This window comes from Micrasema longulum, unplaced genomic scaffold, assembly GCF_059751315.1.
Source record: "Micrasema longulum isolate JH-2025_06_02 unplaced genomic scaffold, ASM5975131v1 h1tg001133l, whole genome shotgun sequence".
NCBI classification, from domain to species: domain Eukaryota; kingdom Metazoa; phylum Arthropoda; class Insecta; order Trichoptera; family Brachycentridae; genus Micrasema; species Micrasema longulum.
In genome coordinates this window covers 92,388-115,316 of record NW_028278321.1, presented here as the reverse complement: position 1 = coordinate 115,316, position 22,929 = coordinate 92,388, and the positions used below count along the sequence as shown (strand labels likewise).

The 22,929-nt window shown below is 33.1% G+C and overlaps 1 protein-coding gene across 1 annotated transcript in view; it reads right to left on the bottom strand.

The window, feature by feature from the left end:
* LOC148276886 (ionotropic receptor 84a-like) overlaps positions 1–22,929 on the bottom strand; it is a 51,139-nt gene that overhangs the window by 26,657 nt on the left and 1,553 nt on the right. The window contains exons 2-4 of the mRNA XM_088233619.1: positions 22,337–22,526; positions 16,254–16,426; positions 3,239–3,468 (exon numbers count right to left, since the gene is read on the bottom strand). Coding sequence (XP_088089745.1) covers positions 3,239–3,468; positions 16,254–16,426; positions 22,337–22,526 — 593 coding nt within the window. The remainder of the gene's footprint in view (positions 1–3,238; positions 3,469–16,253; positions 16,427–22,336; positions 22,527–22,929) is intronic.

Genomic DNA, 22,929 nt, shown 5'->3' with positions numbered 1-22,929 from the left:
CGGAAAATTGCCATTCGCTTTTAAAATTTACGAGTCGTTTAACTCTAAAAGATCCTTAATTCATTCTTAATTATTTCGAAACAACAAAAAATCTGCGGCTGAAGAGACATCGGGCAGAAGGAAAATAATTACGGAAAATCTTCGTTTTTATGGATCTACGTTCTACGTATATAATTCCATGCAAAAAATAGGCTTTAAAACCTTTTATTTGATGTTTAATTGGGAAGGTTGATTTTTAAAAGTAAATTATGGCACAGCCGCAGCCGCTTGACAGCGTTTTTAAATAAAAATGAAATAAATTAGCTTTACCCTTGTAAATACCGTTGATGAATTTTCAATCATAGTTGACAGGGTGACTGTTTATTTTTTCACGGTTTTGAAATGTTTTTGAAGCTAAAAAGCAACGAGCAAAAAGTGCGCACTAACGCACTGTCAAATAGAACGCATCGTGATTTATTCGCAATACGTTTTCAAAGTTAACACATCAATTTTAATCGGTTATCAATAGCCAAAACTATTAATGCCGTTCAGATCGCGTGTTGGATTTATTTATTTAATACATACATTTCATATTAAACAAAATGGCATAAAAAACAATCTGACAAATTTTGATTGTAAGCCAGAAATATTAGTAAGCCTTATGTTGCAATTGGTACCTGTATGGGCAAATGCCAGTTCTAAAAAACCTATGCATTACGGCAAATATACTCGTAGTTACAGAATATATTATGTTTCCTATAATAAAAATAATATTAAATAAATAGATTAACTGTTATAGCAGTGGTTATGGCCCAAAACGGAAAACAATACAGTTTACGTTAATATAAAAATAAAATAAATTTATAAAATGATTCAATGGAATTGCTAAATATTTAGATGACTATCCTTTTGCATATACAATCGCATTTCTTATCATGGTTTTTATCTAAAACTCGATAAAAAAAAATCTGGGACAAGTCTAGGACTAAAATAGAAAATGTGAGTATTAATTAATTTGGTTCCATGATTATTGAACTTTTTTGATTGTAAATTTGTTTTCGTCACTGGATGTCATTTTATAAATAATTTTGGTTAGTATGCATGCGTACCAAAATTAAAAACTACAAAAAACAAATAAAAAGACGCCTCTTCCTGTTTTGTATCTTTTTATATCATTATCATTCCCTTTAGGGGCTCAGGGGCTCAGGGGCTCAGGGGCTCAGGGGCTCAAATTTGGTAGGGCCACAGTGGTCCATATTTTGCTGGAAAATATGTACATATAAAATGCCGTGTAATGCCGCAGTTACATTCCATTAGCAACACTACCAATAGTCCTACTCCCTAGCGTCCATGAGTGGCATCAGTGCCATAGCAGATAGGGAGAGGATGAATGGCGAGTGTCCGGTGCCATAAAACGGGACCCCCCCAGCTAAGGGTAGGTAACCCCGACGGAAAATTCCACCGAAGAAGGCAACGGTAAACCACTTCGGTCAATAATTCCCAGGAAATCACTATGAAGAGAAACCAAACAATGGCCCCGAGTCCCGGGCGGTCCTTAAATGGACCAGGGGTGCGAAGAATCTCCCGGCTCGACATAAAACTGTGGAGGAGCTGTTTCGCACTGCTCAGGATAGGGAAGCTTTCTCCCAAGTGATCGTCAACGTCGGGGGGACCCGACATGACACGTGAAGAAGAAGGAGAAGATCATTCCCTTTCCGCACCTAATGGTGCATAGGGCACTGCATTGGTACACCAATCACAGCGCATCTTGATCATTTTTTTGTTACATGAAGGTAAGATGATCAGTCTTAAGCTTCATGTACCAGTCCAGGGCTATGAAATATTGTTGTGAAAACACCATTTTAAATAAATATTTCATATCAACCATACCGGGAATCGAACCTGAGACCTGAGCCTGAGCATGGTAGGCAGACGTGCTGACCATTGCACCACGAGGTTGAATTTTTTTATATACAGAGTACGCATGCGTAGATACTAACCAAAATTATTAAAAAATGGCATCCAGTGATGAAAACAAATTCACATACAAAAAAGTTCGATAATCATTAAACCAAATAAATTAATACTCACTATTTCCATAGTAGTTCTAGACTTGTAACAGATTTCTTGTTTTTGTCGAGTTTGACATCGAAACCACGATAAGAAATGCAATCCTGAATGCAAAAGTATAGTAATCTAAATATTTTGCAATTCTATTGAATCATTTATAAATCTATTGTATTTTTCTATTTTATTTTTATACTAGCGGACCCGACAGACGTTGTTTGCCTGCCATTAGCTGGTTCAGCAAACGTTTTTTCGGTATTCATTTTTTCGAGTTTGACATTTCAATCTTTTCGTTTCGTCATTGTCATTGCCCAAAGCAAAACCAAAAAAAGTGTGCAATACCTCGTTACCCTGCGACGATTGGCTAAGGCCCGGTTGTATGATCGATAGTAATAGTTAAAAATATGTAGTAATAGTCCAAAATAAACAAAATTAGTTGTTTCATTTATAGTAACTAAAGGTGGATAGTGAAACTCTTTCAACGTTAGTTAAAAATTCAACCCGCCAATGTTGGCGAGTAAAACATTAATAGTAGAATAATGAAGATGGTGTCATTTTAAAAAATATCATAGACAACCTTCTAAAACGAGAAAGGACAATCGAGACTAATGAACTATGGACTGAAATTATACGATAAACTACCAGACAAAACTAAACAAAAGACTCAGACAACCTTTACAAAATATGTTAAAAATATTATTAACATTAGAATGTGAATTTTAAAAGTAAAAATATTTTGTTGAATGTATGTGTAACCCGTATGGGTTTATCAATGAAAAATTTAAATAAAAAAAAATAATAAAAAAATTTTTTGGGTTGGATTCAAGAATAAGTCTTGATAAAAAAACACAAGCCGGAGCCTGCGCCAAAACTTTACCATGTTTTCGGAACAAAAACGGGATGTGCGCGGCAAATCAGGCGATATTGCCGACCTAGCGAAAAACCATTTCGCCATCTACCGGTGCGACATTCAACTACACATTAATTAACGAAATACAATAATTAATGTGTATAGGTCGATTTAATTTACCATTTCCATTTCCACAATAGGGACCAACTATCGTATAAATTGAACCACTGGGCACAACACCCAGTGAACCTTATATTACGTTTCTTGAAAATATTGTTCCTAAATGAAACCCGTAATTATGTATTGTTTATAAAATAATAAAAATAAAAAAAATCTTCTTACCTCGCCATGCTGTTTGTCTTCCCACTTGGCGATGAAGTAGAGCGTGATTATGACCGTGAGGACCAGGATACAGCCGGCCACCCAGACCGTCCAACGGAAGGGCAAAGTGAAGATGTTGGAGACGAAGGAAAGCGGAGGCTGGCGGAACACGAATTTAGATGTCGTGGGTGTAGTCATAGAAATGTACTCCAGCATCTTCATCCGGTCGGGAGTGAAGAATAGAGGAGTTCCTGGAAACAAACGACGTTTGTAATCGGGGATTTCTCTGTAAATAGTAACTAAACTTTCGTCAATGAAAGCTCCTACCCTTTTCCAAAACTGTTCATATAGACTACTGTCTTCTCTTGCACATTCGATATATTTTTTTATACTTATTAACTCTTGTGCAGCTGTAATGTCATATGAGTCGACAATGGACACAATACTTGATATATCTCTCTTTTTTTTTTAAATGATGAATTCATATTTTTTGTAATCTTCAAATGAACATTTTCAGACCTGATTTGAAAAATAAAATTTGTATAACTATGCTGGATGTTAATACAAAAAATATTTATCATTGCTACGCGAAGAATGAATGTCCGCTAATTCAGCAACACATCTATACAACACCTTATACAAGAGAGAGCACGAAGATAGAAATCATAACAAGGAAGACAGAAAGGCAGTTCTGCGGCGGGTGTTGTCTAAAACAGATTCAGTCTTCAGGCGGTTGATGACATTGATGGGAGACGCACGCGCGTAACATTAGCGGCGTATTTGTGGTTTTTAATTTATTTTGCCATAACAGGGTTAATTTTTTTTTTATTTGCATAAGTTATGGAAAATAAACAATTAAACAATGTGTCTGCATGTTTTTTATTTTTGCAAATGTCTGAACTTTAGACAATTTCGTCTTTTATTAGTGGTAACACGATGTTACATCACCGCGCGCAAAGGGATTATTTACCACAGTCTTTTAAGAGCTAAACGAAAATTTTATAATATATTACTATACGGCTTAGTATCAGGCATACAAAAATATTCATGTTCGATACTTTTTTTTTTCTTTACAATATTTTTAATAACTCCACCTCTGAAAGTTTTTCCAACCTCTATCACAGCATGGGTCATCTTTTTGTTCTATAAACAAGAGAACCCTTTCAGTACCCATTCACCGCTCAGTTTTTTTTAACCTCGTCTTTCACTGTAGTAGCTGCTCAATTATGGAATAGTCTACCCACTAATGTCAGAGACGCCCTCTTTATTTACATTCAAATTACGTATAAAATTTAACTTTCTGAATATTACAGTATTTTCTTTCTCTTCCCTCTTTTCTTCCATATTTACCACCTCCTCTCTTTCTAGTATAGTGTAGATATTTAGTCAATTTTTATTTCTTAAAAATATCATCATCATCATTCCCTTTCCCCACCTAATGGTGCATAGGGCACTGCATTGGTACACCAATCGCAGCGTATCTTAATCAGTTTTGTTACATGAATGTAAGATGATCAGTCTTACGCTTCAGGTACCAGTCCAGGAACTATGAAATATTGTGGTGTGAAAACACTCTTCTAAATAAATATTTCATATTAACCATGCCGAGCTCGAGACCTCTCGGATGGTAGGCAAACGCGCTGATCATTACATCACGAGGCCGACAAACAGACAAGTTTATATTTTTTTCTTTTGTAATGAAAATATTATAATATGCCTACAATATGTACATTGACAAATGATTTTCACAAATTGAATGGTTTGGGTAGATAGGAAAAAATTGCCTTAAGGCAATATAATTTTTACCCTTATGCATATGTATGTAAACTGTATATGCGTTTAAAGCATTTAAATAAATAAATACGACATAGATGAAGAACTTTCAAGTGAAGGAAATACGAAAAGATGTAAAAAATGGTGTGGGAAAAAATTCTTCTGCAGTTGGCTTCAAGAGGGATAGACGGAAAAATGTTTATCAAATGCTGTTGCTATTAGCTGTTTATATTAACATATTACAAAAGAGATGAAGAACATTTAATAGAAAGGAATGTTGAAGTATAGGCATCTAAGGACTTATGACCTGTCATCGGCTGATTTTAGTGGACACAATACACACTACGCAACATTCACCATTCTGCCTATATTTGAAAATCTTTACTGTTTCGATTCTTCCATCTGTTGATGTTTGTGAAGTTAAATAGGTGAAAACTTTTTAAAAGAGTTGGACAAAGAAAACTTCTTGGCCTCAGTAAAATCTTTTAGTCAAAAAGCTAAATTGAATTCAGATAAGTGAAACACCACTCAGCCAAGAACCTTGTAGGAAAAAAAACAATATACGTCAATAAATACTTTAGCTCAACGAAAAAAAAATCCTTTCCAGAATAGTCGCTAAAGAAAAAAAAAACAAATCGTATGGTCTAGAGTTCTAGAGTCTAGAAGAGGTAATATTTTTATGCACAAAAACATAACCTCTCCTATTTATTTATGCAATTAACTCCGAAGAAAAACTCTAGCAAATAAAGGACATAAAAAAATGTTTTTAAATGCTTTTCTTGATATTTGGCAATCGCGATAATAATCTTTACCCTCAGAAGGGTTACCTATTTTTTTTCCTTTAATCCGTCAGCATTTAAAACATTCTTGGGTTATCAGTGATCACTGGACTAAGCAGTTTTTATAAGGTTAAATTTAATGAACAATTATTTGTTTTCAATATTGTCGATTCCCCTTCGTGCTGCTGCGGATATCCTAATCAATCTTCTGACACATTCTGAGGTCTTGTCCCTTTCCCCCTCTCTATGATTACCGAATGGAGATTCTTGCTACTATCCGTGGCCCCGTTGTCCGTGGTCTTGTCAGATATACAGATCTGGTGGCTTCAAAAAAAAATTTCAAGAAATCAAAGAATTCTGTTCCCTCTTTTTTTCAATTTAATGAAGTGCATATTATGTGATTCTGGATTACCTTCTTTCAACACAAAGATGCTTAAGCTACCAGCTAGCAGAGAGTTCATTCGGGCAGCTTTTCTCGTTCGGCAAAAAGAAATTTTTCCGTGTATGTGGGCACCACCAAGGAGACTTATGTCCTCAGATGCGGTGTGCGGCATGTGGTGGGTAAGCTGTAGTATAGTATATGAAGAAGACTATAAATAATAAAACCTTTTTTTAAAAAAAACTTTATGTACCATTGATTTTCATTTTTACTTAAAATCTTTTATTGCCATTATTTTGTGTTTGTTGTCAGCTCTATTGTAAAATGTTTTGTGTCTTTAGTACTTGTGGGCTATAAACCTGTTTTTCTGATCATGTAAGAATGAAAAATAAAAATACGAGAATTATTTATTATTAAAAATTTGTATCACATCATTACGTAATAAAAACATACAATAATACTGTCGTGTATCTAAAATATCATAATGTGATCAAAGATCAAAGATTTCTCAGTAAAGACGATCAAAAATTTTTCGAGGTAAACAGTTATAATATACATTGAGAAAATCAATCAAGGATTATGAACATCTGCTGATAAAGAGATTTTTATTCCGTAATATGCGAATTACGCTCAGAAATATATTTTTTTTCTTTGATTTGAATCAAATAACACTCCCATATTTCTGAGCAAAACAAGTTTAGATCACGGGTGGTTTAGGTTTCGTGCGGCATAATATTGTTCTTTTAGCCGTAGAATATAAGAAAAAGTTTCCTTATTGATGAAGCCACGTAAAAAAACATTTATTGTTTAATATAAAAGACTAATATATATTGAACCGATCTCGTTAAGAATCACAATCTAAATATTTATCTTAAGCTCTATTGTATAGTTAGGGCCGGTTGTTTGTAATAGCTTCCGGTCGTTTTTTTCGTTTTTTTTTGTAATAGTTAGGGCCGTTTGTTTATAATAGTTAAGCTCGGTTATTTGTTATTGCTACCAGTTATTTGTAATAGTAAAGATTGTTTGTTTATAATAGTTAGGACCGTTTGTTTGTAATAGTTATCTTGGTTATTTGTAACTGTTACCGGTTATTTGTAATAGTTAGGGCCAGTTATTTGCTATAGTTAGGACCGTTTGTTTGTAATGGTTTAGCTTGGTTATTTGGAATTGTTACCAGTTATTGGTTATAGTTAGGGCCAGATGTTAGTTACAGTTAGAACCGTTTGTTTGTAATAATTGGGCCCGGTTGTTTGTAATAATTAAGGCCAATTGTTTGTAATAAATAGTAAGACTCAGTTGTTTGAACATTAGTAATAGTTAAATTAGTATTAGTTTGTCGGCTTCGCGGTTTGCAAGTCTCCACGTTTGCCTATCATGCAAGAAGTCTCAGGTTCAATTCCTGACACGGTTGATATGAAATATACTATATTTAGAAGGGTGTTTTCACACTAGACTATTTAGTAGTCCCTCGACTGGTGTCCGAAGCGTAAGACTGATCATGTTACCTTAATGTAACAAAAATAATCAAGATTCGCTGCGATTGGTGTACCAATGCAGTGCTCAATGCACCATTAGGTGCGGAATGGGAAATGATGATGACGATGAATAATTAAAAATCAAAAGTAATAATAACATTGACAAATTACAATTGGGATGAAGAAAATTTTAGGGAAGGAAATATGGAAGTCTAGGCATTTACAGGGCTTATGATCTATCATTGACTGATTCAAGTGGCCACTTTATACACTGTATAACATTCACCATTCTTTCCTATGTTTGAACATTTTTTTTTTAATATTGTAATAATAACAATTTATTAGATATAATATTATTGTATAAATAAAGGAACATCAACAATGTTTCGAGTTCGTTTGAATTTGTGTAAGCAAAGACTGTATTTAACTCACGAGGGAGCTGGTTATATTATAAATATAAACAACAGAGAAGAACATTTTAGAGAAGGGAATGTAAAAATATAGCAATATTTATTTTATTTATTAATAAAAAAAAGCTCGGAGGTGAGGTTCAGCCGGATGAATCTCACCCACGTGATAAAGGTTTCAGCTCTTTAACTTCACAAAAGTCAACAGATGGAAGAGTTGAGGAAATGTGGATGTTCAATCATGGGCAGAATCTTAAATGTTACACAGTGTGTAAAGTGGCCACTTAAACCAGCCAATGACATGTCATAAGCCCTGTAAATGCCTAGACGTCCATATTCCTTTCGTATCGTATCCTTAATCTTAAATCAGGAAATATACTATGTCACTAGCTTAGTTAGAATGTAAGTTTACGTATACAATTGTAGAGCGCCCTTGAGGTGATTTTTCACAAAAATGGCGCTATATAAATTAGCCAGTTTGTTATTATTTATTATTATTATTGACCTAAACTGGTTCATAATTTTTGATAATTAAGGGTCTATGAAATACTTTCGGATAAGAAATATTTTTTGAACAATTAAACATATTTTTAAATCCCTACGAAAACGATTCGTTGCATTGGCCACGCCCCTAATACGATATGATAAATGATAAGGTTAAAATTTGAACTTTGCATGTGACCGATTAAATTGAAATATAACATCTGTCACGAATCTTGACGTCACAATTGTCAAGATTTATACAAAATTGATTTGACTGTCTAACTAGGGTTATTAACCCCGTTTACAGTGAAAAAAAATGTAAAAACAGTAATCAATACGTAGAAAAATAAATAAAAGTAGTCGACATAGCGAAAATACAATGATAAACACAGTAAAATACACAGCAACTAAGCATAGTAAAAAATGTAGTAAAAGACATAGTAAATAATATATTTAAAAACCTAGTGAAATGCGTAGTGAAAACAAAAACTTTTTTAGAGACACAGTTTTGAACAATTTTTTTAAAAATTACGTATTGTAACGTGCGCCCGTAAAAAGTAGTTTTCTAACATCGCAGCTGACCGGCTACCCCTGAGCGCTTCATACCCCGCGGAGGTCAGAAGAAAATCATCCCTTCTACAATATTCACTAAAGTGCACATAAAAAAGGTCGTGCACCCGCCTTAGAAGACAAAGTTATTTATCTCAGCTACCATACTGCTTTCTTATTTGGATCAGTCATGGTACAAGATGTTTGCTTTCAACCGGGAGTTCATCTCCTCAGCTATCAGACCGCTTTCTTATCTGAAATACTCCTGGTACGGGAGATGGCTCTCAGCACTCCAAAAAGGTTATCCCATGGAGGTTTGACTAAGCTACAAGCATGCGCTTTGGAAAAACACATGTACTTAGCCAGCTTCCTAAGATTATCCTCGACGGGAATTCAAGCTATGAGTTGCATAGTACTCACTATGTAGTTTGATTAACTGCCTAACAAGTTTATAACTTCGTCAGTTCCAATCTGCACCTGAATACGCATAAGGCACCGCGTTTGCAGCGTGTTTGGATTATTTTTACAATTAAGGTGTCAATCCAGGAACAATAAAATATACACTTGCACTGCAATAATTGATTGTCTTGGACTTGAAGCGTAAGGCTGATCACCTTACATTCATATGACAAACCATCTAGTTACGCTACATTAAATGCACGGATGCAGTGCCCTTTGCACTATTAGGTGCAGACATGGGTATGATGATGATTATTGAATTATTTTTTAAAAAATAAATCTTGATATTGATGTGCCAAAACGAAGCCTTACGCAGAACTAACTGCGGATAAAAATATAAAGAAAATAGTATAAAAAACAAATTTATTTTACGATAGACTTAATGACAAAAATTATGATATCGGAAAAAATTATTTAGGATATTTAAAAAGAATCTGATTGAGATCCACAAAAATCAAATGCTGTTTGTAAACATTCAAAATCAAACTTTTTTATACACAAAAAACCAACATCTTTCCATTTTTTTGTAAATGCATTCTCCTCGAATGCAATCCTGGTAGATCGATGAATTATGCTCATTTATGCTCCTTACATCTCTTTTATATAATAGATTGAAGATTTAAATATCTATAAACACGCTCAGCGCAAAGATCTATGTTTCTCTGAAAACCGCACGTAAATCGGTTAAGCCGTTTAGAAGGAGTTCAGTGACATCACACGTACATAGGAATTATATATAAAGATTAGTAACTGACCGAATACCGTTTTCGGTTTCTATTACATATTACAACAAAGATTGAGAACATTTAAAAAAAAAGTTTTATTGAAATCTAGGCATCTACGTTGCTTATGACCTGTCATGGGTTGGTTTCATTGGCCACTTTACACACTGTGCAACATTCACCATTCTGCCCAAATTTGAACATTTATATTCCTTCAATTCTTTTATCTGTTGATGTTTGTGAATTTAAAGAGCTGAAACCTTTATTTATGCGGGTGAGATTCATCTCATTGAATTAATTCACTAGACGTTAACTTCTCTGAAATGTTCTTCATCTTTGTTGTACTATGTTTATATTAACAGCTCACCAGGGAGTTAAATCCAGTTCTTGCTGACAAAAATTTGGACAAACTCAAAATATTGTTTTCGGTTTCGCCCAGTTTTAGCCAATAAAACGCTTTTCGGCTAAAAAGCCGGAACTTCGGTTCAGCCGAAACGAGCGGTCGGGATGTGTCGGATTACGTTCGGCTGTTCTAGAAATGCATCTTTCGCTCGTGACTCTTCTCGTGAATTCTAAGATCTTTCATAGTGTTATATTTTTTAATTCCTTACTTCCGGTTCCGTTTTCAAACTATTAAATTTTTTAAAGTCAAATGTTTTTCGAAATATAACTATTTTAAAACAAAATTCTACCAAAAAAATGGCTGGCTGCACGAATGTGGTCAATCTTCCCTCCCCGGTGATGTGTAGCTAGTACACATTGCGTCTAATAACTATAATATCTTTATAAATATAATAAATTTTAGGGTTTAGATTTTCAGTAATCCTCCATTACACATTTACGTATCGACTGAAATAATTTGTTATCAAATAATAAGTACTCGTTGGGCACAAAAAAAGCATTTTATCGGGAGTCGGGGATAAATTACAAATATCATCAAAAGTATACTCACAGTATACCAATAACACCTGGGCTGGTATTCCAAACGCTCTCGTGGCCGTATTATCTCGTGTGTTTACATACAAAATACACGAGAAAAACTGTTTTCTTTTGCCACGAGAGTGGTTTAGAATAGCACCCCTGGCGTATCACGTCCATTACGCGTCCAGTACTAGCTACTCAGTACTTAGTAGCTCTCGGGAAGTTGGCGCGGGTGCCCGTTTCGCTCGAGACGTTAGCGATACCCAATGTTTTTTTCATGTTTTCAGCAGTTAGATTTGAAATATTATCATCTTTGAATTAAACTGTGTTTAATTAAAGCCATTCCCTATAAATATTACATTTTTCCCATTTTAAATCTCTTATTTTTTAAATGTGTAGTGACTACACAGCATCGTAACGCGCGGGTGTTTTTAGGACAATAAGGGAAAGGTTAAAACATAACACAAATAGTAAATAATAGCATCACCGTAACAAGTAATTAAACAATAATGCCACTGTAAATTTCAGACTACCCACAACCAACAAGTTTTAAGGTAAATAAAAGTATTTATTTTAATTCTACCTGCCAGTGTTTAATTCTATGGTCAGTGTGCTGGATAATTCTGTGCTGATAATTATAATTCTATTACAAACAAATCAACTCCATAATCACCCACATTTTCAAAAATGCAATAGAAAAAAATTCAAACTGATAAATTTGACAGATTCTGTGTTAAGTACTTTAAATACGACCATAGACTAACTCTGTTACTTGATAGGTCGGACATAACATAGACAAAACACACTTCGATACATAGTCACGGCAGATACATGTAGTAAATGCACCTACCCGGTACAAAAAGAAGATTTACTTGTGCTAATGGCAACGAAGTCATTTACCACTGTTGCGGTGGGTTGACATTAAATAAATATAAGAAAATGACATCTAAAACAATTTAAAATTGGCCCTGCGAGAGCTGTAAAAATTCCTGTGCTTATAAAAAACAAAAAGTTTTTTTATGCAATGACCTATTTTTTATTAAATTATCAATAAACATTTAAAAAAAAATTATTCACTAACTGATAAAACAAAACTCCAAAATTTTACCTTTTAACAAAAAAATATGACACAGTATTAAAAAATCTTTCAAATTTGGAAAAGAAAAATTGAGCGTACTAAAATTAAAAATAAGAACCTTACTGCTAGATAAAAATACCTGGGATCATAAATCGATCAAATGGATTATGAAAAAAAAAAAATTGCAGTAATAAGTGATGTTCCAGAAATGGAAAATTATCACCAGAGGATTACGTAACTAAAGGGATTTTCAATAAGGGCGGGTAGATGTTGAAATGAAATAAAACAAGTTGTGTGTGAGGTAAACAAAAATCTTTTTTTATTTGAAAAGCCCATATGTTCCATTAATTGTGAAATATGACATTGTTTAAATGCTCGCCTTGACTTCTTGCGGTGGCACGGATCCGAGAAGTCCAATTTTCAATGACTTTTCCGCGAAGATCCGGCTGAATTTAAGCGATGGCCTGTGTTATGTTCACCTTTAGGGCATCGGTCGGTTGTGGTTTATTTGCATAGACCTGTGACTTCAAGAAACTCAACAAGAAAAAGTCTAGCGGGGTCAAATCGCATGATCTTGGTGGCCAATTCAGATCACCCCTGCGAGAGATAACCTTACCCTCAAATCGTTCAAGAAGAATGTCAATCGTGGCGTCTGCTGTGTGGCACATAGCACCGTCCTGCTGGAACCACACGTCGTCTGGATTTATATAGTTCAATTTGGGCCATAAAAAAATGGTTGTCATCGTTCTGTAGAGCTCGCCGTTGACGGTGACTGCCTCACCAACGTCATTTTTGAAAAAGTACGGACCAATGATGCCACCGGCCCACAATCCACACCAAACGGTAACTTTTTGAGGATACATTACCACCTGGTGAACCTCGCGTGGGTTGGTGTTGTCCAATATATGGATATTTTGCTTGTAAACACAGCCATTCATCCAAAAATGAGCCCCATCGCTAAAAATGTTTTTTTGCCAAAAATTGGGGTCGACTTCTAAACGATTCGAAGCCCAGTCAGCGAACAAACGGCGTTGTCTATAGTCATGAACTTTGAGCTGAGCTCCTGGGTCAGTTGGATTTTGTACGGGTGTAGGCCTAAGTCCCGACGCAATAGTTGAAGTCTGCAAAAGGCTGAGTTCTTGTGCACGGCGAGGGATCGACTGCCTCGGGTTCTGCTGTATACTTTCACGGACAGCGGCGATGTTCTCTGCCGATCTTGCGGCCCTTGAACGTACGGGTGTTGACTAATTAATTATCGAACCGGTCGTCTCAAATTTGGCCACCAAACGTTAAAGAATTGACTGTGAGGGGCCTCCACGTCTACCGTAAAATGGGCGCAATGCGCGCAAAGTTTGCACTAACGAACACTCATTTTGATAATAAAACTTTATCATTTGAACGTGCTGTTTAATTGGGTTACTTGCCATGGTGATTTGGCATAAATAATTCGATAATAAAAAAATTTTTTTGACAGATGTCATCAGAACAAAATGGCCGCCACAGGCCATCAAAATCTACCCACGCCAATTGAAAAATCTTTAACTATGGCGCAAACTATTAATTTTGATGTAAAGGAAGTTAACCATGTATGCAGAAATGGAACGAATAAGGAAAGCGCGTTTCCATAGTCATTATGAAAGACAAAACTACAAGAGATCATTTTCGAAAAAATTCAAAATCATATACTCGTATATCGGAGTGCAGGAAATAAAATATACCATACGGGATGTCTAAGTACTTAAGATCAACCGTCAAGGGAAAACCAATCTTCACCTCCGAACAAGTTACAAAACTCGGAAAACTTTTACTATTTGAAGCAAAAAATAAAAGCAACGGAAAATAACTACAAATTTGTGTGGATAAAGAGAGGGAAAATACTGATGAGAACGAACGAGACATCAAAAACAGGTTTTACTATGGGCAAACTGAGTGAATCTAAATTTTTTATATACAGATTTATTATTTTTAATTGATTTATAATCCCTTAAGGATTACATTCATTTAACCAATTAATTTTCCTTTTTTAAATTCACCTTTTCTAAAACATCTTTTCTAAAGGAGGTATAAGTCTTTTGTTTAGTTTTGTCTAGTAATTTATTGTTTAATTTAACCCCTGGTTTATGAGGCTCGCCTGCCCTTGTCTCGTTTAAGAATGTTGTATATTATATTGTTCTGATATTCTCTATACATAAAATGATATCTATGCATTATTATGATCACGTTAGACAGTCAAGCTTATTTTATTATTTCAAACACAAAAATTTACATCTGTATGAAACTCATTAAATTCATATTTTTCTCACTGTGTCAAGTACTATCTTGCAAAACGTTATTTTTATATTAGCGTTCTGAATCACTACGCTGTGATTTTTATGAATTTCCTATATTCAAAAGCTTTTATATCCTTCTTGGGTAATGTCTTAATATCGAATATCCATTTAAACTTTATTATTGTTCTGTCACTATTGAGTCAAACTTGTATATTACCGAAAACATAAATTCGTTCTAATCTAAAGGCTTATGAAGAGTTTCATTGATTTTCTATTACTTGTTATGACGTGTTAGAAATAACATTCCAACATTTCATAATATAGATGTTACTTTAGAGATGTCTTTCATGTTTATTTTTTCATATGATCTTTTTCTTTTATTATATTTTAAAACTAAAACCTGGTTTTAAGAACTCCTCATTATATATATAAACTTTATTTGATACTTTGCACAACTGATTTTATGTAACGCGTTAATGTTTGAATGTTTTTTAATTTTTGTATTATTTTATTAAGTATTTACTGTTATTTGGCATATTATTTATTACTTAAATTTCTTACTCTATAAACCATATCTCAATTATCATTTCAATCACACTTCTGGTCAAACAATAAGAAGAGATCTCGGCAAAATGTTCATACAAGGTTTTCCCAGAGCACAAATTATGTCTTACCTAAAACCCGTACGACTTTTGCTCAGAGACATATCTTCTTTATCGCACAGAGAGTGTTCAATATTTTGGAAGGGCGTATTAAGTTCTCAAGGACAAAAACTAATTTCAAGAGAGGAGTTAAGGACTGGATTTTCCTTAGTGGGAGGGATTTGAGTGGGAAACTCCTTGATGTTTTTCCGAATGTTTGAGTTTACTGTTTATCATAATTATGTGCCATATATTTTGTTTTTAAAAAATATTGTTATGTTTCGGATCCTATATAATATTTGTGATGATATACTCATGTGTTTGTGTCAACAAATCGCTTGTCCCAACTCAACCTAGGACTTTTAGTCCCATGGAATTAAGACTATGAGTGTGATCTTAAATACAGTGTAATAAACAAGCTCTAAGTAAATAAGTAAATAAATTATGTTTTATTATTTTCCATCAATTTTATTGATTTGGTTGTTTTGTATATTTGATTATGCATGTAACTGAATTTATATAATTTATATTTTTATATTTATACCATATTATTTTTTATGTTATCTTCTTTAGAATGTTATTTTTTATTGTTTTATTTATGTTACGTTATTACAGTCATATCAATGGTAATACAATAACTAATAATTTGAATGGACACCAATCCAATATTTATAAATGTATTTAATTTATTTACGAATAGAAATGTGGAAGTTGAAACAATCTAAAGGTCACAAGTCACACGTCACGCGGCCGAATCACAAGTCATAAGATGCACCTTAGTACAGCCGAACATAATCTGACATATCAAGTTTCGGTTGAGCCGAAGTTTCGGCCAAATTTTAGCTGTAATCGAAACTGCGGCTGAAACACGTTTTATTGTCCGAAACCGGAACCAAAATTCGGTTGGTCGGTAATAACTTACCCAAGTATTAAAGGATAAACTTTTGCACTTATCGAGTTATGACATAAAGCGTCGAATTTTTTTTTAACCTCTTTCATGCAGAGATGAAAAAATCACATGCGTCGTTGTTCCACTAAAATTTCTCTGTCACCACATTCTCTTAAGCTCAATTTTCGTATATGTAAGTGAACAAATTTACCTCCTATGTCTGCTTCCTTTCTCTGCAGGTATCCCACCATGCCATTCCACCCACCTGGCTCCGCGTAACCCCAGGAGTTGGTCCATATAAACTTCCTACTTCCATTGATATAATCCAACAAGTGGTTAGTGAGTGGATAGTTTACTTTGGTGATTGCATCTATGTGTTGATTCCTAAAAGCAACAGAACAGGAAAATATAGTAATTTTTTAAAACAATTTGAAATTAATAAGAATCTATAAAATACTTTCGAACAAAAAAAAAATATTTTAAAAATTTATAATTTTGAATTCTGGCGAAAATGGTTAATTGCATTATTCACGTAAATTTCAAACTTTGCTAATTACCGATTCAATTTAAGTAAAACATCATCACAAATCGTGACGTCATAATAGGGAAATAAAACTTTTAAAAACATTTTTAAAGTAATAAGGGTGTATGAAATACCGTCCAATATTTTTTTGCTGCTTATTAGCAGCACGAATTTTTTTTTAAATTTTGAATGTTGAATTTCCGCAAAAAACGGTCATTGCATTGGCTACGACCCAAATACGTCACAATTTATGCTAATTTTCGATTTTGTTCCTAACCGCTTAAAGTTTTATAGAACATCATCACGAATGTTGACGTCACAACTATCAATGTCAAACATGTCGCGTTTGTTTATTGACATGTTTTTTCACGATTTACTCTTTAAAGATATATATGAAAACATTTCTCTACAATATCCATATTGATTTTGAAAATAAAATTACTTATTCTAAATCCATTGCAAATATTTTCATCGGTATTTGTAGAATATGGTATTTCTCTAGGTCAAACAAAGGTCAAACATCTCGTGTTTTTATGGAGAGATATTTTTTATCAATTTTATTATAAAAAATATACATGAAAACATTTCTCCACAGTATCTATGTTGTACAATAAGTTTTTCCGGGTTAGTATGACGTATGTCATTCGTACTATTTACCCACGTTTCGGATCGCATTACAGCGTCTATCATCAAGGTTGATGTATACATCAACCCTAATGACACATGGCATAATAACCCAGAAAAACTTTTTGTGCTGCTGAACGGCCGTGAAAATCTAAGAAGTTTAATATCCATATTGATTTAGAAAATACAATAAAATTTTCTTAATCCACTTCCCATGTTTTTATTGATATTTGCAGTTTGGGGTATTTCCCTATAATCGACAACCGACTACCGCCATAAACTTTTTTTAAAGGAATAACCCGCTAAGCCTCTATTTTGAGGCTTGTCAGCAGGATAGACGGGATATGGAAGGAGGTAATGAAAAATACATTTTGGACTTTGGCCTTCGAATTGTTTGGGATTTCCTTATTTCTAAAAAAGGGTTTCAGATTTTCAAAAATATCAATATATGCTACGATTGGTTTACCAATGAAGTGCCCTATGCACCATTAGGTGCGGAAAAGGAATAATAATAATGTGTGATTTTTCGAATATTTTTAAACGGTATAAGAACATGAAGTACCAATATGATTGTTTTAATATTTATGTCCCGACTTGCTAGACATAAAATTCACGTTGAGTCGTGACATGAGATAACTAAAAAAATTAATAATAGCATAAAAAATATTATTTAAACTCTGGGTATTTTGTGCTGAATTCACTACTCCGTCTGATGTTTAAATAGTCAGCCAGATGGTCACCCATCTGGTGCGGACTGGAATGATTTTGATGATATATTTTTTAAAGGAATAACCCGCTAAGTTTTTATTTAAGAGGCTTGTCAGCCGGTGGGAAAGAAAGAATGTGAAAGGAAATTATGAAAAATACGCCACAACACCCAGACCAATCGAGAAAAAAATCTTTCTTGGATTTTTTTCTTGCAACTGGCGGGAATCGAACCCACGACGCCAGTTTCACAGTTAGTCATCTAATCAACTGCGCCACGGCGCCTGCCTAAGATAAAAATATAAAATAAAGAAAACATTTGTAAATATAGCCACTTGAGTTTATCAGTAATTTTGTTCTAGTAGGTATAATTTTTTTTCAACAAACAGGAAAAACATATTTGAGAAGGGAATATTGAGATGGTATTGATTGATTTGGTGTTTATTTTGTAGACATATATAGGGACATTCAATCCATCTAATCTTTACATTCGTTTGAAAATGCCTTAACAAGGCGAAACAATTGTCATGAAATTTTTGTTTTTATATTTTTAAAATTTGTAAAAATAAAATAAAGTGTTCAGTAGATTTAAATCGGTGTTTGATTTCTAATATTATAAGTTTTAATATTGAGATCATTTACGTGTCATATGATCTATACAGGGTTCGAACTGTCAGTAGGGTCGCAGCGAGTCACATCTTGCTGGAGGGTGCGATTCTATAAAATGCTGCAAACGCCCAGTTGCATTCTATTATGGAGGTCAAAGATTATGAATAATATTATGAACAATAATATTATTATTATTATTATTACCTCCTATTTGGTATCCATTCTACAGGACTCATATTGACCATATCGAGTCTATCCAACACCGTTTTTTAAGAAAAGTGGTATGGTTGCTCGGATTACAAAGGGGTAATTATTCTTATTTTGAAATAGAGCAATTTCTTAATCTGTCTTCATTGGAGAGACGTAGAACTGAGATGGACCTTATATGCATTTTCAAAATACTTAATGTTTTAAGTGATGTCCCATCTCTGTTGCAATCAATTTCTTTTCTTGTTCCCAACCGTGTCACCAGAAGTCAAAATCTGCTATTTATAAAATCTTCTAAGAGCAACTTTGGTTTTTATGCCCCAATGTCCAGAATGTGTAGATTAGTCAATTCATCACATGACTTGGAATTTTTTGGGATATATCTTCCGGCTTTTCGTAGATCTCTTCGCGACTAAACAGTGTGGGATGAAGTTGGATCGGCATGGTTTAGCTCAAAGTTTTTAGTCTTTCGTTTTTTTAAATATATTGTAGACTATTATTGTTTTGCCCCTGTTTGTCTTTGCTAAATAGTTTTATGTTCTTTTTGTTCAGTTTCTTGCATTTATGTTTCTTCATGTAACTGTTGTAATTGGCTTAGGCCGTATGTATATAATAAATAAATAAATAAATAATGTTTTATTATTTTAACTTTCTACTGAATATGCTGTATAATTTTAAGGTTAATTTTTTTTTATAAATCTTGGGTATAAGGAAATTCATGTTTAAAAAAAATATATTAAGCCAAATATGTTAATATTATAAACGTTTGTAAAAGGCAGATTTGCCGTTTATGTTTATAAAATAAAATAAATAAATAAATAAAATAAATACTAACAATCCATTCATTGCGACTAGATTAAATTGAAGTAGTTAATACCTTTAAAACAAGCGCTGTTAATTGCATAATCATGAAATTAATCCTTGGGCGACTTGTATAAAGGGCGTCGGAAGAGTTAATTAATATTTCAAAATAATAATAATACCGTAGATATTTCTCGTTTAATTTACATTTTATCGCCAACTTAATACAACTCGGTTACATGGTCACCATATTATAAAGTGCATATAAATAATATCGAAAGAATTCAACATAAATTTTTACGTTTCGTTAATTTTAAATCAGGTATTCCAGTTGAACATATTAATTTGACATACTTACACACATTAGAAACTAGAAGAAAATTAAATGATTTGTTATTTTTATTTAAAATATTAAATTGAATATTCGACTGTTCCGAACAGTTAAAACTAATTAACTTGCGAGTGCCTGGCCGGATTACTCGATTTAATAAACTCTTCTATATAAATGTATCTACAACTAACTACAGTGCACACTCGCCTATAAGGAGAATTCATGTGTTTGCAAACGATTACGCAAATGATATAGATATACTTAATACAACACTTTTGAATTTTAAAAGGCAGTGTATCAATTTATTATCTCCAAATTTAAATACTTAAATAATGCTATGTTGTTTTATATTGTATACCTTTTATTAACTTATATCTGTATTCTTATTTATTATTTTTCTACATTATTCTAATTTTAAGATTCTTTTAATATAACCGATGGGAAAAAAATACCATGTGTTCTCTCTACTGGAATATATGTATGTATGTACTATATGTAAGATTAGTTTTATATATTTTTATTTTCTTTTTCTTATTACTTCATTTTCAATTTTTTGCTACTTTTGTGTTAAATATGTCTGTTCTTTAAATATAAATATATGTAAAACACGTAAAAGCCTACAAGGCGTTTAAATAAATATTTAAAAAAATAAATTAATTAAATACCATCCTGATAATGACTTTCTTTTTACAGCTTTTGCTACGGTTCGTGTAGTTGCAATTTTGGCCACGAGGAAGTTTCGCTGTTTTGGATTCGTGTGTATTTTGATTCAAGCGTCAAACCATCCTATTCTTGAAAACCCTTGCCGTTGTTTTGATTTCTGCAGTCTCTGGCGTCACTTCCTTCCCCGGCGGCAAGTCAAGAAACATCGGTACTTCTTGTTACATCGTAACAACAACACGCGGATAAACGCATACTTAAAGCCGATCTAAGATAATGTGCCCGGGTTTATTTAAATAACGTGAAGTGCTTATAAAATCAACAACGAGTTATCCTGGAACAAGTGCCAAAGGAAAAAACGTAAGTCTCTATCCCTCTCATTTAATTCCTAGATTGACACATTTACTATAACATATATCGAAAACTAAACGAGCATTCACAATTTTCTTCGAACACATTTCGGAAATTTCGATGGAATAACGAACAATGACAATATCCGATACAAAATGTTTCAGTGGTGCTCCACCAATAAATTACAATTAAATATAAAAAAATGCCACATAATGTGATTTTTTAGAACAAAAAACGCAATTTCATTTGATTATTTGATGGGTAATATGCAATTAGGCTCAACTTCTGAGATGCGCGACCTGGATATCGTTTTTGATAAAAAAATATCCTTTATTAGGCACATAAATAATATTACTAGTAAACCTCTAAAAATGTTAGGCTTCATGTTACGTGTGACTAAGGAACTAAAAAACATAGGCACTTTGAAGTTGATGTATACTTCATTAGTGAGAAGCTTGTTAGAGTATACGTAACTCTACAATATGGACACCTTACCACAACTGCCATCAAAATTCTCTTGAAAGAGTCCAAAAAAATTCTTACGGTATATTAATTTTTAATTGAGAATCAGCCATGAATGTTAATCGTAAACGATTTTTTTACTAAAAACATTAAATTTGTTAAAAATTAACGACAGAAGAACAATTATAGACCTTTTATTTTATTCAAAATTGTAAACTTAATATGGGATTGCCCGAACTATTATCTCTCATCAACTTCAGGGTGCCTGGAAGAATGACTAGACAGGTGCCACCGTTTTGTAGTAACAATTCACGGACAGTGTATACTTGTAATTTAGTGTTAAATAGACTTCATGAACTCGGCAATAGTTATTCCCACGTATCTGATATATTTAGTGTAGGGTATTGTTCCTATAAAACAAACCTTTCGAACTTTTTCAAAGATGGTGAATGGTAATTATATTTATTTATTCATGCATTTCGTAATATATACAGTCTTTTGTTCACTTTGCCCAGCTGTATGAAACAGTACTAATGATTTTCTTGTTGTACTACTGTAGAATGTTTTATTATTTAAACTTCCTACTGAATATGCTGTATAATTTTTATGTTCATTTTTTAATATAAATCTTATAAAATTTTAGGTTTAATTTTTTTTATGTAAATCTTGGGTATAAGGAAATTTATGTTTTAAAAAAAATATATATATGTTAAGCCAAATACGTAGTATTATAAATGTTTGTAAAAGGCAGATTTGCCGTTTATGTTAATAAAATAAACCCTCTATGTAATTTGCCATACTCACAGTAAAACACACCATAAAACCAGAGGAGTTAAATTCGATTAAAATCGTTGTTTGCGAAAATGAAATAAAAAAATAATAACACTCAATGGTGAGTGGTGAGCCTTGTAAACGCCGAGACATCAATTTTCCCTTCTTAAGAATATTGTAAGTTACTTTTGTAGTAGCTATCCATAAAACAATCTCTTATGTATGAAAAAAGCACCAAATTATCAGTTACCTGTAGTCGGTCAAGTGAAATAAAGTATTATTATCTGTAATAACGAATGCCGCCGTTAGTTCAACTCCCATCAAGTTTTTTCTTCTTAAGGCGACTACTTTCTCCAGTTTATTAAGAGATATTCTTCCGTCAATCGTCCAATTACCGATTTCTTCAACAATAAAAGGACATCCGGGTCGCCGGCGATAGACTGAAAAATCATTTATATAACTGTCATGTTAATGTTTTTATACGACAAAGTGATAGGACACTTACACACTCGATATTGATGTCAAATGAATAATATATTTATTTGGTGGCTATGTGTCAGCAATGAATGACGATCGTCAAAAATCGAAGATTTGACTATCGATAATTTTTGTAGGCATATCTTTATATTGGTATTAATGTATCTTGTCAAACTAAATTAGTCCGTAGAAAAACATTATTTGTGCTCTGTAACAATACTAAAATTAACAGTGGAACGCCTCGCATTCAAATAACGTGCGGTATTTGCCCCACATGGCATTTTTATTTTTATTATATTCCAGTATTGAGACGCATCGATACCTGAAAAAAACTCACTTAAACACGTTAAAAACTGGCTTAAAAAA